This window comes from Serinus canaria, chromosome 4, assembly GCF_022539315.1.
Source record: "Serinus canaria isolate serCan28SL12 chromosome 4, serCan2020, whole genome shotgun sequence".
In the NCBI taxonomy this organism is placed as follows: domain Eukaryota; kingdom Metazoa; phylum Chordata; class Aves; order Passeriformes; family Fringillidae; genus Serinus; species Serinus canaria.
Window position 1 is genome coordinate 40,091,714 of NC_066317.1, and position 18,957 is coordinate 40,110,670.

General features: G+C 36.8%; 1 protein-coding gene across 12 annotated transcripts in view; it reads right to left on the reverse strand.

The window, feature by feature from the left end:
- Positions 1-18,957, reverse strand: part of SORBS2 (sorbin and SH3 domain containing 2) — a 204,196-nt gene that overhangs the window by 16,152 nt on the left and 169,087 nt on the right. For 6 of the 12 annotated variants that reach the window (XM_018926555.3, XM_018926554.3, XM_050973800.1 and 3 more), the window contains 8 exons: positions 14,149-14,201; positions 13,290-13,477; positions 9,503-11,062; positions 6,714-6,802; positions 4,147-4,193; positions 2,727-2,841; positions 2,504-2,632; positions 533-736 (listed from right to left, as the gene is read on the reverse strand). In XM_018926555.3, the coding sequence (XP_018782100.2) occupies positions 533-736; positions 2,504-2,632; positions 2,727-2,841; positions 4,147-4,193; positions 6,714-6,802; positions 9,503-11,062; positions 13,290-13,477; positions 14,149-14,201 (2,385 nt within the window). Of the gene's footprint in view, positions 1-532; positions 737-2,503; positions 2,633-2,726; positions 2,842-4,146; positions 4,194-6,713; positions 6,803-9,502; positions 11,063-13,289; positions 13,478-14,148; positions 14,202-17,884; positions 17,942-18,957 lie in introns of all 12 variants that reach the window. The other 6 variants (XM_050973797.1, XM_050973799.1, XM_050973798.1 and 3 more) reach the window with 2 other exon arrangements.

Sequence of the window (18,957 nt, forward strand, 5' to 3'; positions counted from 1 at the left end):
CAAAGAATGTACCAACATTCTAGCCTCCTCATAGACTGTGAATGGCAAAAGGAGGGAGGTTTTGGTTCACAATCACTGGCTGTTCTCCTTTGCTTCAAAAGGTACAGAATTGGTCTTGGCAAGCTGTGTCCTGCATGCTTACAGAACTGTAGGCATTTAGGACAGCTGTGTTATGGGAATGTCTTCACATTGTGCTATTAGAAATCTGCCAGACATACACTTAATGCTCAAATTCTTGCCAAGATTCCCAAATAAATTTTTCTCTGTTGACTTGAATTTTCTGCCCAAATTTCACCTGTCTCTACTAAAAGTAATGTAATAGCCAAGTAAGAAAAGAGCATAAATCCTGGCAGAATATGAGACACACTTGTCTATTAAAAATTATTTTTTAACAACATCGTAATGCAATTCTACCTGTGCAAGAAAGAAAATGTTCTGTACTTAATCCTAAGTTATGTATAATGTTAACAAAATATTACAAGTCCTTCTAAACCCACTCTAGGGGTGCCAGCTAACATCAGAAAATCCTTACCTTAGTTGAACTTAAATGATGTATTCTGTCACTAGAATAGGTTTGGGGTATTGGAGGGTCAGGATAGTCATCTACACCTTTTGATGGATTCTTTTTGACGACTTCTACATAGGAGACAGGGAAGATGCCTTGTTTGTTGGTTCCTGGTATTTTACCTTCATACCAGTTTTGATCAACTCGCTTAAGAAGAATTACTCTGTCTCCCTGAAATGCATTATGAAAATGAGTTATCAGCACATACATTGAAAGTTAATTTTGTACATATTATTATGTATTATTATTATGTATTATGTACTATTATTATTTTAACACATAATAGTATCTTCCCAACAGTGCTGCTCCTCATCAGTCTTGAGCATCATCTCCATTTTCCCATTTTTCCTCCCTTTGATAACAGCCATATATAAAACTAACATCCCAGCAAAATGAGGGGTTAGGCATGGACTATAAATGCTGTTCTTTTATCTGAGGGGAATCTCATGTAGTCCTCTCCTCTTGCCTGGGAGATTACCATTAACACTTTCCTTTAGAACATAACCTGTTTTAATTGTTGGCCAAACCACTAGCTAATTCCCCAACTATAGTATGCCTTGACTTCTATGCCCATTTTTTCTTGAGAGTGATAAAAGTTAACCAATGAAATCCATGCAAGTGCTTTGTTATCAGTAAAATTTGAGTAAGTGAAGGTAGAAAACTAAAAAGTATGAGTCTGTTGAAAATATGAGAGAAATGAGCATTTTTCCCATGTAAAATGGGCAGAACCTCACTGTTCTTAGAAACTGTAGAAATTGAAATGGGAAACATCAACCTTATATTCAAACCTTTTACTTCATGATGTTTAGAACATCATGGTTTACATGATGTTCTTTTAACCATGTCTTTCTGAAACAAATCCTTGCCCATTACTTTTGCATTCTTTTGGGTTTCTTTAATTTTGTTTCTGTAGTTGACATGTGGAGTTCACTACAATTGTCTTTAGTGAGATGGAACAAAGGAAAACCAGTGCAAATAAACTTTCCAAACAAACAAAAATTGGGCTGCCAAGATTATGATCACCACAATAAAACACAAAAACTAATTTTAGAAAGAAATAAGACATCGAATTATCCCCAACCTCTAATTGATCTATGTTCCTATTCCTGGGGTTTTTTAGACCTCTCTGACTTTTACAAATTTCAAATGAATAAAAACACCCATTATTTTCAGTAGAGCTGGATTAGGCTGTAGGTCAGCACAAACACCTCTATCCTTACTTTCTTGTTCAAAAGAAAAACAAATCACTGGAAAGCTTCTATCAACTCTAATTCTTAAAAAAAAAGAAAAAAAAAAGTGAGGGGCAGAACTTCCCAGTGGATGAGAAGTAACCACTACTTACAACTAAGTATTTAATATCTGCAATAATAAAGTTTCTCTACAGTATTAATATTCCAGTGTCTAACAAACTTCAGAAATTAAACATAATTTTTTCCTGTGCAATTCAGTATAGCCAATTGGATATGCACAGCAAAGATAACAGAACATTATAAACAAAGAGCTGTTATTAAATAAAATATTTACATTCACAAAAATATCTCTGAGGCTTTTTTTTTGGTATCTTTTATCTTCTGTAATTTTCTATTTATTCTGCATTAAAATCCTTACTGTAATAGTGACAGCCAGGAATAATTTAAAAAAAGAATAGACAATTGAAGTGAAAACTCAAAATTTAGGTGGGCAGTTAGCAGCTGATTGCATGTGCTGCTCTGCTACAGTCCAAATTAAAGGCAAAACACATTTACAATATTTGCAGGTAGCTGAGACAGACTGCAAGGCAACAAGCTATTATGTTAGAGTTTCCTACCCTGGCATTGCTTTGTGCATTGCAAGTCTTGAATGCAGAGTGCACAAAGCACAGTATTTACCTATGTATTGATTCTGTGTAGCAGGAGACATTATAATTGTATTTTGATGGAAGATAGTTCTCAACTGTACCTTTCTAAGTGATAATTCCACATTTGTGTCTGCACTGAAATTATATTTGGCAACAGCTTCTCCAATCTCTCCAATCTGTGCAGGGGGAGGTGGCCTGGCAGGCTGTGCTTTTTCTGGGGGAAAAAGTTTCTAAGGAAAAAGAAAAACCAGATTTTCATCATTCTCATGTGGTTTGTGGACCTATTACCCAAATTAATTAAAAGAATTAAAACAAAGAACAAACCTCAACATAAGAAATTGGGAATATTCCAACTCTTCCATGGTGCTCACCCTCATACCAGTTTTGATCAATTTTCCTGAGGATATAGACAGTATCTCCTTTCTTAAAGGACAGCTCTCTGTAACAAATTTATTTATATCAGATGTTTATAGCTTTACATTTAACTCTTCTCCCTGCATGGTTCCTGAGATATTTACAGTTTGGAACTGAAACAGAATGTAACAACTAAACATTTGAAGAAAAACTGTCACAGCTGTGGTACATTTATCAGTTGATCATAACATGTAAAATCAAATGACTTGCATTTATGAATCCCATGCAGTATCTATAGGTTACAAAGGCCTGTCTTACATTGTGATTTCAAGGAAGCATTGCTAGTTACCACCAGAGAACTTAGTATGGTGTGTGTATGCAAGTATGATGTCTTTTGGATCACCTGTTTAAGTACTGATTTTATGACAGAGGGGTACTTGCTGTGTTCTTCATGAATTCAGTAGGGAGACCACAGAGTGTATTCCACATCTTCATGGCTTATCACTACCTTTCTGCAGCATAACAGCTTGGTGTGCTTCTGCTCTATGCATTTTTTCTTTCATAACAGCTATTCAGAAGCAGGAAGGACACAGGATTATGTTCTCACCATTTCTCAATATCAAAGACTGTGAATTGTTAAATGCTGGATACCAAAAAAGGGACTTTTTAACATCATTAAGAATATTTGCAGATCCTGGCTTGGGAGATCTTTGCTGTATCATCCATTTGGGTTTTCAAGAGCTAATGCTCTCTGGTAATGCTAAGACTGCTCTGGTAATTTCAGTTGTGAGTTTTGTCCTGACACAGCCAATGTAATTCTAGCGTCAGTGTTTGGTCATATCTAACGATTGTTTAAATGTCTTGAATCACTGGAACAATAGCAGAAATGAATTGTAGACATTTTACATTTTACTTTGACTGTCTCATGTCCTAAATCAGCGGTTCCCAATTTTTTGCTTTTTGTGTTGGTATGTGGCATGTCACATCCTGCAGAAAGCCTGTGTATGTTAAGACAGACTGGAAGAGGCTGAAGCATCATACAGACTTTTGATAAACTCATTGTCTATGACAGTAGTTTAAGCAATTTTCCCTCTGTCACCTAAACAAAGAGCATTCCATGTGTGTCCTTCACAACCAGTGCTCTAGAAGGCTGAAGATGCACAGCTATTCATGTGTTCAAATAGATACAATGGAGAATATAATAATTTAGGATAATTTTATTACAAAGTAACTTCTCACACAGTTTGCTAGTGCAGGGACTACTGTGACAGCAAGCAGGGCTCTCATATCTGTGGCACTCGCTGTTGAAACTGGCTTGAACACCACTTAGGTGGCAAAAAGTGTTTGCTTGAATTATGAATTCTTGAATGAACAAAAGTCTAGTACTTACTTAGAAGTTTGAGCTTTAAAGTCATATACAGCTCTAGCTGGCAGTTTCTGAAAAACAGGTGAAGTGATTAATACATTCAGGTAGTATTACTAGATGATAAATATGTTTCAATTTTTAAAAGGTGACCGAGATCCAAAAAGAAAAGGATGAGCTTTACCGTGGTTCTTGAGGAAATAGGCAATGAAATATATGTCTCTCTTTTTTAAGGCAATTAGGTGTTTGGGACTAAGTGTTCTAAACCCAGAAATAGCTAAATTTTAATGCAGACTACTTTGCAACTTGGTGTTTAAGAGAAGTAGCAAAGTAAATTTAAAAAGTTAACTATATCAATGTGGCTTGTAGGCAACTAGATCTCTAGGTACAACATAAATACACATACTTAATATTCTGCAGTATTTTAGCTGCCTTTAAAGTAAACTTGTTATCTGTAGGCTAATTTCAATTGCATTGATGCATGACATTTATATATATACATATCCTCTGACAGCTGGAAATGGATGGAATATTTTTAATTTCTATAATTACATTCATAGTTTTAAGAAAGCACAGGACTGGAGGTGATCTGAGTCATCTGTCAAGCTCTCGTACTATCACAGGCAATCACATGATAACATTTCTTTCATACATTTATCAAGTTCTGTCACCAAGTACATGTAAGCTCAATATTGTTTCAAAAAAAAAAAACCTGTAAAACAGCCCTAACTCTTCTCACCTACGTGGCTGACACACTTTCACTGTTTTCAAAGCTGTAATGAAAATGTGAACTGTCCCAATAATGAAAATATGATCTGACCCAACAGCTTTACTCATGGACTGTCTGCATCTGTCAAGGAGCCAGCAGCAGATACTTCAGAGGAAGTGAAAAGCAGAACCACATGAGGGCATTTGTTGAAGTGATTTAGTCTTGCTCTGCAAGTACTTGCACAGATAAGATCACCCCATTCTAATAAATGCCTCTCCAGGATGTACTAGTGACTAGTATGAGCTGATTATACTGTTTCTGAGAGATACTATTTGTCATGATGTAGAGGTGCACATCTTTTTATGACAGGAATAAAAAGGGACACTTGTAAATTTTACATTTTACCTTTGTTCCAGGCCAGGTGTTATTGACTTGGTACTCTCCTTGCCATTTTAAGACTAGCAAATCTAGCACACATACAGAATTGTCTTTACTATAATAACAAGTCCCCGAATTTATTATAGGGATCCTGTCAACTTGAATTTTGCCATACTAATACAATTTTCCATTACAGATCTCCTTCAAATAAGATAGCCTCAATTTAAAAGCATTTTTCTGTTCCTTGCTGTTATTAAAAACAGTCTCTTAGACAGGAGGGGATATTCATATCAACATATGATTCATATCAACTGTAGCCAAGCCCTATTCAGTCTTTCCTGATTTTGGTAGAGCTGGTATTGTAACTATTAAAGCAAATAACAGAAAAAGTGGATATTAAAAGAACAGTGGAGCTGTTTAAATACTAAACACTTTGAAATGTACAAAGCATACTGGAAATAGAGATGCCTTTTCTCTTTAACATTTTTAAACCTTTTAAAATGATCTTAAAAATGGCTTGTAATTGAAGTATTTTATGTATTTTCAAACTGAAAGATGACTTTCCATGTCACAAGATTCTTTAAAAGAAACATACAATATGGCTCCTATGGAACTATGGAACTCCTATGGAACAATATGGGGATGGAAATTTTTTTAGACCGTATTTTGTAATGAGAAATCTTTTTTAAAAAAATCAGAATTTTAATCAAATTGCAGCAATAGAAGCACATCAGTGTGGTATAAATGGTTCTGAATTCAGTTCTAACTATACCACCATTTATCAAGGTATATAGCACAGAGCAAAATCTTATCTATTAGCAATTAAAATATAGTAATCTTTTATGTTGTTTGGAGAGCATTTACAGTTCTAGATCTATAAGCATTCTTAAGATACAGAATAATATACTTTATTTTTCAATATGTACTTTTCAATGATGCTTTGTGTTACTTTAAAAGTGGTATGCCTGCTTCTATTTCCTCCTCCAAAGCACTGCTACAAGCAATCAGTACCTAATTAAAATCACCAACTGCAACAGATGTTAGAGACTCCTCTTAGGATAACAGGTTTCATCTAATCCACTGACAGCAGTGGTTTGCTTTCCAAACAAAAATAACAGTGAAAGATAGATGTTTTGTATCAGTTTTGAAACTACCAAGATAGTTTCTTTGTGTAATACTTTGGGTTTCTGAAGAGCCTTTCCCCAGTCAAATCTATTATTTTTCTCTGTTCGAAACACACACTCCAGTCAGTTTTGACAGAGCTGATCAATAACTGGTGAATTTATGTCCATGTCTATTTAATAATGAACAGAAGAATACAGCTTATCTTACAAAGCTTGATAGTATTTTAATTTTTTGAAGTACCAATCTCCTTAATGAAAAAAGAAGATGCTGTTCCTTTGGTCTCCATAATTATATGGTCTTAAAACCAAGACAAATCTTGTCTCAAATATGTTACCAATTTTCCATATGGATATTGCTGTGTTATTTATTCTTGTCTCACTACCTCTTTGTCTGTAGTTCCTCTTCTCTCCCTTGGAGTACATCGTCCCACATCAGTGAAAGCAGAAGAATAGCTTCCAGGAGACTCCTGGTCTACTGAAAACAGAAATTATGTGAAACTACGATAAACAAAACCATTCAAATCTGGGACGCTGCTTGCTTTCATTTAGGGGGGTGAAAAGACACTGAAATCTATTGTTTTACATTTAATAGAAAGAAAAGCATGTGGTATGATGGTAAAGAGCACTTTTAAAGAAAAAAAACAAAAAGAAAACCAACTAACTTTGAGTAAAGCTAAGGCTGTCCTCTGATTCAGAGCAGAAGGAACTCTATGACTGAGGATCAAGTGAGTGTCTTTATGCCTCACTGTGAAAAGGGATGCTGCCCTGCTGGGCCAAGTGGAAGGCATGGCAGCAGTACTCAGACTCCATCAGGTTGCAGGACATTCTTTTGGAATGCCAGCAATGGAAACACATAATTACATGCACAACACATGATTCAAGCATGCTTCAATGAGAAAATGTGAAGAAACATTGTTTCCTCCTAAGTGATCTAAGATGCATTTCTACTTTACCAGGGGCACATGTTAGGCAGCACAAGGGAATTTAAAAGGATGTTACTGGATAAAAACAACTCTGTCTTAAGAGATGGAATACAAATCATATTAGTCACCAATCTATGTGGCAGACATTTCTAAAACACAGTTTACCAATGTTTATTGCAGGATGGTGAATATTTTATCATGTTTTGATAAGGATAAAATCAAAATTTTATACATTCTACAGCTCTGCAAGTTGAAAATGTGAAAAGAGAAAATGTGAAATGTGAAATTTAATGAACTGCCTCTTAACTTCTAAGAAGTACTGTTTTAGTCTCCTACTACCACAGTGGCACTTTCTAGTGGAAACATGATTTATATTTGTCTTCCTTTGACTTCACTCCCACAATCTGTCACACATTTCTAAAGAAATGCAAGTGGAACGAAGAAAAGAAATGAAAGCATCTCATCCATTCGAATTGGTTGTTGGATAGGCCACATAAACTTGAGGCTATTGATAAATACAACAGAGGTAAAGAGATAATTTTATTATTTATGCCATTGGTTGTAAGCATGTCATTCCCAATAAGTATATCATAGCACCAGTTCTGGACAGCTTTTTTGATATGGCATGTGTTCCTGAATGAGGATGTACACCTACTGCATAAACCTAAAGATACAACAAATGACTTCAAACACATCTATTTTTTTTCCCCCTAAATTTCTAGCAGTAAGAGAAGGACATTGGAAAGGAGTGAAAATGCAGAAGCTTTAGGACAAAAAAATCTCCTCCTTTTCTCCACAGTTCCTTATGCAGTCAATACTGGTAGTTTTCAGTCATCTGTTATGACCTTCAGGTCTCTGTGTGGCTGTAAGAAATGCACACACATCCAGCAAAAAACGAAAACTTGATTAGAAGTAGAGCTCAGCCATGACTGGTGCTGATGGAAACTAATGGAATATTCTGCTTTACTCATTCTCCATGCTACTTTATGGATATTAATGTTGACAGTGTGTGTTGCTTTCCTCATGCCAGGCTCCTTCCTAGCTGCAAAAGCTATTAGAAACCCACATTTACTTTACACTATGGATTTCCTTGTTTTCACAGACTGGAAAATTCTCATTTAGCAACTACAATATGTGAAAAAAACATTTTTCAACAACTTCAGTCTCATCATGTAGTACTGTCTGCCAGGGTTAATTATGATCAGGCCTCAATTATGACTAATTCAATTCTGAACTGTGCTTTATAGCTGTTTTTTTACCAAGTTTTATATTCTAAATATGCCTATTACAACTAGTTAACAAAAGATGGTAACAGCTTCAATTCTGATTTCTCTTGAAATACATATTTATTATTGTGCTACTTGCAAAAGTTACACAAAAATATGTGAGAATAAGGATGAGTCTGATCAAATATTGCATAATTTGTATATTAAAGACATTCTCTCTTACATTCATTTGGGATTTCAAGACTATATTTTAACTATTTTTTTCTTTTCTTTGATTAAAATAGAAGAAAAATCGAAAAAAAAGAGGCAGAACAATAAACAACTCAAAGCAGTAACTTTAAAAACAGATCGATCATACTTATCCTGACAATTTCATTCACGTTTTGATTACTGAGAAATTCCCTTCTAAGAAGACAGGAAATTTCTCAAAATTTCACTGACATTTTGAAATTCTATGGAAAGAATTAGTTTTGCTGCCACAGAAATTGGAAATTGTTTGAATAGTGGAAATGGAAACTTCCTAAAATGACCTTAATATCTATTCACAAAAAGTAACACAAAGTAGTGGACTCATAAGAAAACAGAATTGACTTTCCATGATACTGGTAGAATTAAAAGCATTTTTATCACTTAAATTTAACAAAATTATATAGTAAAATACATTTTAGATTCAACAGTCTATTTTTCTTAGTGGTAAAGAAAGGGTTACCTGCATGTTGATTTTAGTTTGACTAGCATCTTATGATGCACAAATTCACTGCTTAGTAACATCATTATAATTTATAGAACTAATTTAGTTTCAATTTGTTGAAATGCATCAGTTGTCCTGATTACTGTATTTTGTGAATAGACAGCAAATTCATCCATCCTCAACACCTATGTGAAAATTATATCCTTCACTAAGAATTTTGTGGGATGAAAGCTTCTTATAGATGACACAAAGTGGAATGAGAAAGGGTGGGAAACACAGGGAGTAAGGTTGGATAAGTCAATCACAAGGACAGAGGAAGAAAGTTAATCCACCTTGGAAACACAGTGCACTATCATTGTTGTTAGTTGCATCCATGTCTGGAAAAGAGGCACTAAGAGGTAATCTTCCACAATCATTCTGGTACAGTGGGCAATGGATAGCACCATCTTGAGGCAGTGGATGAAAAGGCTGGTGCGTGGGACTCTTTTTCAGAGCTTTAAGAGATGAATTCCTTTCTGGAATGTCTGGAAGCAGCTCAGTAATAAGTCTGTGTAATATACTGTTGTCGGGCAAGCTTCCCCGCCTTTTTTCAGCTTTGATTTGGTCACAGATGTCTTTAAGTGCAGAATCTAGTGCTTCAAACACAGATGACTTGCATTTTTTCTTTTCAGTTTGTTTTTTAGGAGCTGCACTTTTTTTCCTCCGGAAAGGCACTGGACTGACGAGGAATGCTATCTTAGACAGGCCGGATTCTGCTTCCTGTCTCCTTGGATCTTCAGTGGTTTCCTGCTTAGCCCTTTCATGTTTTAGCATGGTGGTGAAGCGGGTGTAGGATGCTGGGCAGCGCCCTTTGCAGGAGCTGATGAGATGCCTGTGATGGTGGTGATGGTGGTGGTGGTGATGGCCTGATCCATAAAAGCTTTCAGATGAAGCGAAGGAAAAGTGATCAAAGTCACTTTCACTACAAAAGGATGAACCCTCTATCTGGATAAAGTCACTGAGATCAGAAACCACTCCGTCTTGATCACTGTCTGAAAAATCTATATGTGATCGTTGTGGCTCATCACTGGTCACTTCAATATGAATTGGCACCAGGGTTTTAGACTTGTAGCTCCGTTGTACCTGAGAGGGATGTCTGACTGGAGTTTCTTCTTCCAGCAGGGATTCGATAGAAAATCGCCTCTTTGGACACAAGCCATTTCTAGGAGGCTCTAATGTAACTGTTGACAACATGTCATCACCGAGGTTCGGCATCGATTTTGACTTCTGAATTAACTTTTCAAATTCAGATATTCTGGTTGGCACCATGTCTCTGGGCACCTCCTCGGTAGACGACTCTCTCCAGCCTTGAAGAATACCTTTGTGCTGTTCTTTTTCATATTGCAGTATTCTGGACTTGACAGAACAAATCACCTCCGAATTCATCAAGTCCTTGCGATTGATGCGATGCATCTTTTTGTACATCTTCAGGAAACCTGGAGCATCGTGCGCAGATCTGTGACGAACTCTTGACCTACCACTACCACGGCCCTCGGCGTATGGGGAGTTCCAGTTCATTGAGCAAATTTCTTTGGAGTCCTCCTCACATAACAGAGAGCCCATGCTTTCAGCCTTGGCCTGTGCATCGGGATAGCTATCGTGATCATCTGTCAACAGGTCATCACAGCTACGAGATTTCCTCTTTGGAGAAGCAGCTTCCTCTGTGCTACTCCAGACTTCTGCATTTTGGCGAGTCATTTGCCAGCCATTCTTGTAGCTGGTTGCCCTTCTTGAATCATTTGGAACAGCTAAATGTTGTCTGTAAGTGCTACAGTAATCTAATTCATTTGAGGTGTTGTGGTTGTGCACTGAGTAACTTAAAAGGGATGGATATACTTTGCTAATATCCCCACCTTTATGATCCATAGAGCAGCATGGTAAAAAAGAGACATTGCCAGAAATTAAAAGATTTAGAAAGTTGGAATTAGCATCAGTAAGTATTAGAAAGACTAGAAAAGAGATAGCAATTAGAGCATCTATTAGCTTAGGTCAGTACATAGTTAGTTACAGCCTAGGACTGCAGAGCTAATAATTAAGTTATTTTCCAGCTGCAAAAATGCACTCATGATAATTTAAACAACAGAAAGAATTCCTTATTAATTATGGAGATGTTATCTCCTCCACAACCCCTGCCATCAAAGCAACATAAGAAACCAAGCATGAATTGGGGATTAATTGGGATTTTTAAGCAGGTCAACAGACAATAAAAGCTGCAAAGGATTTAAAGATGAAGCCACACAACAAACCTAGACCTCAGGGTAATACTGACTTTTCTAACAGGGCATTCTGAAAAAGTTGTTTATGGTTTTTAACCTGTATAATACCCAGAGTTCACAGCATCCACATCTTCTGAGATAGTTAAAATAAAGATAAATCTTTGTATCAGATTAAATAGGAAATTTCTCCATGTCATTCACAGGTAGCCTGCTCCTTCCCTGGGGGGTAGCCTGAAGGGAGCAGTGTTTTGTACAGCTTATGCAGGGCAGAACAAGGTAGCTCAGGAAGGGCTATACAAGTGTAAAGGAAGGTGTATCAGTTTACTGAGCTTAACCACAATGTAGAAGTAAAAATAACCCTTAGATTGACTTCCATAACAAAGGCCTGAGTTTTGAAGCTTTAAGACATATTTTTAAGTCCATGGTAGATCTAGAAGACACTACTAGACAAATTTGAAATGGTGGTCTTTCATAATTGCACTGAACTTTCAAAAATAGTTTATAGTGGGAATATTCAGTTCAGGAAGGATGCTTCAAACAGCTCAGTCTGCTTTCTAAAAAAAATGGAATCTAGAGCTGAAACTGAAATACTTGAGTTCAAAATTCATGGTGATCAAACAGTTTATAATGTGCTCCTTCTTTAACAAATTGGTTTAGTTCAAGAAAAATTAACATTCTACAGGGGTCATAATGCTGGGAGAGAACAGTGGCACCTTCTGAAAGCTAATTGGCTGTGCAAGATATTCTTAATAGAAGGATTTTCAAACACAGGAAGTGTTGAAGTCACTCTTAGTGCTTGTTATTGGTGGTGGAGTCAAAGGCACGTGCAGGCAAGTGGAATCAATTAATTTTTACTGCCTGGCCTGGTAAGCCAAATGGATGAGTTATTCCACTTTTAAAATTACTGCTGTAACACCTTAATGTTTTAAATTTTAAAAAAACATTTGCTTTTCAACCACCTCACTCTCAATGTTCCTCATTGCTTTTCTTTGACACCTTCTGTTGCAGTCTGGATATTATGTTCTTTTCACTGAGAATTTACTGTTACAGAGGTTTACTGAGTAGTATAGCTACAAAATAGAGCAAATAAGAGAATAGAAAAATAATAATTTGAACAGGAGACATATTATATTCAATATTATTCTATATATTACTTCCATTTTATGTTTTACTGGAAGCTTTCTTGTCTTTCTAGAAAAACCCATCCAAACTTCCAAACCCAAATGAACAACTGACTCTGTGATCTCTTTCCTGGAGAGATGTGGAAAACAGTAACAGGATGGTGAGTTACTTGCCAAAAATCAGCTAATTAGATTGCATCAGCTGTACTAAATACTTCCAAGGATTTAGAAAGTAAAAATCAGATTATGGATGCCTTCTTGATTAAACTAGGTTCTGATAACTGTGGATGTTTTCTTGATTACCTATTGATTAGGTCCTGATAACTGACAGCTAAGACATCAGCTATGGATTTGAAAGGTCTACTATCCTGGACACACACTTTAATCTTACAGGTTGTCTCAATTTACTCTCTCAATATAATAAAACCAGTTTTAAAATCACAATAATCTAGTAAGAGAGTAGTAGAGTAAATAAAAATATTAGGGTTTATATATTGTGGTAGAATTCATAGTCTTCTTTTAGCCAATTCTCTTTTGTTAGAACAAGCAGTTGAAACTGGAAAATCCTTGTTACAAACCCAGCTTTCTAGCTTAAAATTAGCCCTGTAAGAATGAACAAGTCAGGAAAGGCCCAAAGCTGTTGCTTCACATCACATCCCCCAGGGACACACACCCAGGCAGCTGACACCAACAGATAGTACAACACATCCTCAGCACTTTTCTGCTGACTAATGAGGTCTCACCTTTAGCTCGTGATGGAGAGGAAGGAGATGAGCTAGTTAGAGGCTTCCTAAGGGTGGAAGAAGAGCCCTGTGTGTCTGTCCTGCCCAGGTTAGGTCTGTTGGCGTTCTGGTCACTGTGTGCCCTCTGGTGACTCACTGCAGGCTCTGACTTCCTTCGCTTTCTGTAGTCACTCGCAGTACTTGCAGAACTACAGAAAGAAGCAGTATCAGTAGCAGCCTGACTCTGAGAGCAGAATTCAGGAATTTAAGAAGTAAGGTTGTAATTATATTATTGGTTTGTAGATTAAAAAATGCCAAAATAAATAGATGAAAAACACGTAAAGGGAAGAAGCACTGGTCTCACATATCTTACAGCCTGTTTTGCAGTGAAAACATTAATTTGTTTTTAACCTGATTGTTTTAAAGTTGTACACAACATTACTATGCCATTTTCCTTGAAATAAATGCATTGAGTTCTTTTAGACTATTTTTTGGAACTAGAGTTTAGGTGCAAAGATATGAAAAGGATAGAGACTGAGAATAGTCAAGGCATCATGCTTAGGGAAACAGCACTGAATTCACTGCAGGCAGTAAGGGTGAAGAATAAATCACTGCTGTTGAGAGAGAAGCTCAGGGATGTTAGTGGAAAGACCCACAACACAGTGTGGTTAAATTAAAAGCAAACACTAAGTCCTTGTAAAACTAAAATAAAATCTACACATCAGTATCAAAATCAACACTTCAAGCAGATAATTTGCCAGTAGCTCACAAGGTGAATGTTAGGATCTGACTCTTCACTACATCTGCTGGTGTCAGGTCCCAAAGAAGACCCTCAGGCTGGATAATCTGTGTCTGCTGAAGTAGAGATAGTACTTCTTACCTGGAGGGCCTGTCCAGGCCTCTGTCTGTTGAATAGTGATGATATAAGGAAGCCTGTGAAAACAAACACATGGATTGTTATCTTTGTATTTGAAATAGAGGGACAATTTCTGTTTATCATGTTTGATGACTCCTTGCTACTTGTGGCAAATCCTGCTACAATAGCCCATGATAATTGACATCCTGAGCACTCCATCACAGACACAGCAACATTTCATGAGAATAAATTATGCAGCTTTTAAAAAGCATCACTAGATTTCATTACCTATTCTACTTCAGTAATTTTTTTCCTTTAAAGCACTGCTAAATAATGATCCCAAATCATGCTTTTCTATATACTTTTCAAAACTAGACACAGGACAGCTGAAACAAATTTTTACTATAAAAACAGAAACATCTGAAAATTATTCCTTTATGTACATGTGAGGTCTGCAAAGCTTCTCTTCATCTCTCAGTTACTCACCAAAATCCTACAATCAATAAGAAACAGAAACTTTTGTCAATCCCATGACGTTTGTAGTGAGCAACTGGCCTTGTGTACCTTATAATCCTGGTAAGAAAGATCAGTCATTGCTTATGGAGTTACAGATGTAGCTACTGCATGAACACTGGGAGATGGAACTTCTACAACTCTATTATTAATACAAAGTCAACTTTAAATGACTCCTGATTTTAAATCAACCATTTCAGGCCTTCAGTCAGAATTAAGGAATTTTACAATTCTGGTACCCAGGTATGAATCTAGAATGAACTTCATGGTTCCTGGGGTATTTCTTCATAGGTACAAAGCAGTCAGATTCAAGAATTGAACTTCTTTCAAGTTCCTGCCATGTCATTTCAGCTTTCCATAACTCAATGGACTAGAAACAGAACTATCATAAAGGTTTCTAAGGTGCAGAAAATATTTTTTCCCTTTATAGAGAGCCTTCTTGGCTTTTTCCCTCATGGAAAAATCTTTGTCCTGAAGGACTGCCAAAGTAATGGCAGCCATGGGCTGTGCAAGTCATTTCTTTTGTTGGATTGTTTTTTTCCCCAGTGATTTCATTTGCAAGTTCATGAACAGAACTTCACCCAGATCTGTGAACTGACACTTAGGTACATCTCCAGAAGTCACCAGCAGTCCTAGAATATTTGGGAAGAGATTTTTTAGGACTGTGAGGTGGGGAGAGCCACACAAACATGCCACAATGTGAAACAAATGTTATCTAAAACTTGAGCTAAGATAATTCCAAATGTTCACATAGTTCATAGTTTTAAGTTTTTCTTTACACCCTCTGAAGGCTTAAAAGTACTTTGTGACAATTCTCCCATCACTCTCCAAATGCAGTGATTTAAAGATACATATCCAATACTATGGGGTGTGCCTGCAATAAAACCACAGAAGGCAGACACAGAGTTGCTCACACCAACAGCCAGCATAACCACAGTAAGCAAAGGCCTCTGGTCTGTGTGCTTCCCTACACTACCCATAAAACACACATTCAGCCTGTCCTGGAAAACACCTGAGTCACATTTCAAAACTGGCCACAACCATCTTCCTCCTCTTGACCAGTCCCTGCCACGGTCTGGAACCAGCCAGGAAGGAAATTCAGGACCACAGGTGATCTCTCAGAGCTGTTGTACAAAGGGGTGCAGACCCTGCAGGTAAATTGTCATTGTGGATTCTTTTGTGCAGATGCCAACCACTTCACTTGCTACCACTGACCACCTGGGAGCTGACAGTGGCCAAATGGTCCTGAGGCAGTGATTGCTTCCCACCACCTGTAGTAGCTCCATGCCTGTACAGACCATGATGGCACTCCCAAGGGTGGAGCAGATCCTCACTGTCTCCTGTGGAAGGCTATGGGATCACACAATGGAAATCACACCAGAGGGAACTTCCTCACCACCAGCACTCCCCAGGCTACACACAGATGGCTAGAAGTGAAGTGCCTACCATGCCAAAATTGACTGATGGGTTACTGGCTTTCACTCTTCATCCTTAAGATTCTTTTATCACCTTGAATGCAACTTGTCTTTTTATCCTTTATTTGATGCTGGCTTTGAAGCTTTTTCTCTATGACAGATCCTGTAAGCTGCCCATTCTACAACACTAATTTTTATTACACTAATTTTTACTACAGGCATCTGTTATTGTTCACAGAATGTGTGGAGTTTATGCCTTCTCTCCACAGGCAGAGCTTCATTGATGTGACATATAGAGGAAAGGTGAAAGTAAACGTTGGGTGTGGTTGTTTTTTACTACTTGTTTTACTGTTTGCAGCTGTCCTGTCATCTCTGGGGTGTTTATTGACCAACTTTTAGATGGCCCAACTGAACACATCCCTCCCATCTCCAAAAATAATTAGCCATCTTCCACAATATGAATACTGCTCTATATGAATAAAGGCAACTTGAAAAAAAATTAAATATTGGAGAGCACAACTCCAAACTACCAAATAAAATCTTTTTTGAATACTTTGATTTAGTTGTACTAAAAATTATATATATATTTAGAATTAGGCCAGTATTTTAGCTATTTTCATGCATCAAGACTTTAATGCTGACTAAAAATGGAGCTAAGGAAAGTAGGCAAAGGTAAAAGGAAAATAACAAATACCTTGTATGCATGATGGCTATAATACTTTATCAAGCTATTTTGAATAGTCTCCCCCTCCAGAGAAGTATTAGGTTGCTGTCATTTTTGAACATGATTTATCATATTTAAAGATTATTAAAATTTCAAAATTAAAGAGAGGACTTCTTTGTAAATTAATCAAAGAGAAAATCAGTGTTACTTTATAGCCATTTTACCGAGACCTACTGAACATGGAAATATTTCAAAGTCATGTTAGGGCTTTTGAATTGCCTTCCTTGATATATTGAAAACCAACAGGAATTAGAAAAGGCCTAGAAGCTTTTTCTTTCAGAGAACTGGGCCCAAATTTCACAACTATGAGGTTTTTCTAGATATATAGAGAGCTTAAAATCAAACCAGGGTAAATTGCAAACAGCAAAAATTTAAGACCACAATTTGAGTTTAACTTTTGGAGAAACTACAGAAGATGAGAGTGAATCACAAATATGGATGAAGTAAAGCCACCATATGAAGCAAAGTTGCCAGCAGAGGATTCACTGACTTCTGCCCTAACGCTGTAAAAATGGGGAGGGAGTGGAGAAGTAATGAAAGCCTGAATCTCTCCCACTCAGAGTAGGGCAATGTCAGCCCACTACCTGATCTTGATTAATTTTATTTGGAGTACTGACAGCAACTGTCAATCCTGACTTATAAATTACAAAACTACTATTACCTGCTGTTTTACCTGATGAGCAACCTTATTCATAAATGCTTAATTGGAGAAATGACAGCTTAGCCACAAAGGCTTTCACTCGACACATACAATTTGCAGTCAGACATTTTAATAAAAAAATATCCTGTGCCAGTGGATTAATTGAGCAATGCACTTGCCCAACTCTGAAAAGAGTTAGAGACATATGGAGTGTTGTGTAATTCTGGGTGTTAATCTCTGAGAAGTTTTGGGTATAAGGACTCACAGTTCCTAGGATAATAAGATCAACATCCATATGCACTAGTGATCTGGAAAGATATGAAGACAAAGATACAATGATTGTGAATTAGAAATGTCTCATAGCTATCAGAAGGAAACCACTAAATTTTAACAAACCTAAGATATCAATGGTGAGCATTCCAACCCTTCTTACCAAGAGAATCATCTGAAAAAGAACCATTCATTTACCTCATTGGAAACACCAGAAGAACTGTCTTGAACATAGTCCAAAAGCTTTTTAGGTGGCTGCATCATAAAAGCAGAAGTGTAGAGATGAAATGGAGTAGGATCAATGGCAGCAAGGAATGAAACATGTGGAAAAGGTGACACAGTTAGAAATTAAGTGTTGACAGCGTCAGATACAAAGAGTGACACACACGGGTAGAAAGGAAGGATAAATGTGCTATTTTTAAAATATCTTAATAAAATGTTAGTAACTTTACGTGGTAAAATTCACAACTGGAATGGTTGAATAAACACTAGCAGTTTTTAACACTGAAAGAGAAAAGTCTGAAGCATCACAGTTATGCTCTCTTGGAGGAATTTCAATATATTTTATCTTAAAAGGTATTGTTATCAGTAAAATATTGTTGAGATATGGTTAATCAGAAGAATTTATCTGTACTGTTTCTGTCCACCTAGAGGGAGAAATGATGATACCACATCAATAGCAGGATAATGGAGATAAAAAGTAATCCATGACAATGTGATATCATTATAGACCACAGCACAAGAAATTAAACCCAGATATATCTACCTTTATTTCTTTTTAAAATTCTCACAGGGTATTCAATGGATAATTTTTAAAATGCTATGATTAAAACATTAAGGTTTTAAAAGAGTGTATATGATTTGCTTTCTCTTCTGCTCTCTCTGAAGCAGCAGGGAGTTTTGATTTTGGCTTATGGCTAGCTACAGAAGGGACTAAGGTGCCTGGCTCCAGGGTGTCCTCCAAGGCCCTGTGTCAAGTGCTCAGGCTCCTCCTGTAGCTGGCATGTCACTAATTAAAATTCTGATAGGCCTCCAGAAAATTGTTGGCTGACAGGGAAAGAAAAAAATGGGGATATTTTAAATCCTGATACTCTCAAGATCATGTCTTCTTTAGATTTTCTGTCTGTGGCCTGTGGCTTCTGCTTTTTAAACTCAAAAAATCTCGGGGAGCTATGAGAATGCTTAAAAAGACTGAGGGAGTGCTTAGGTTTACTTCTCTCCTTTTTCTAAGAGGATTTTAACTTTTAGTTTCCTGCCTGTCTGGATATTCC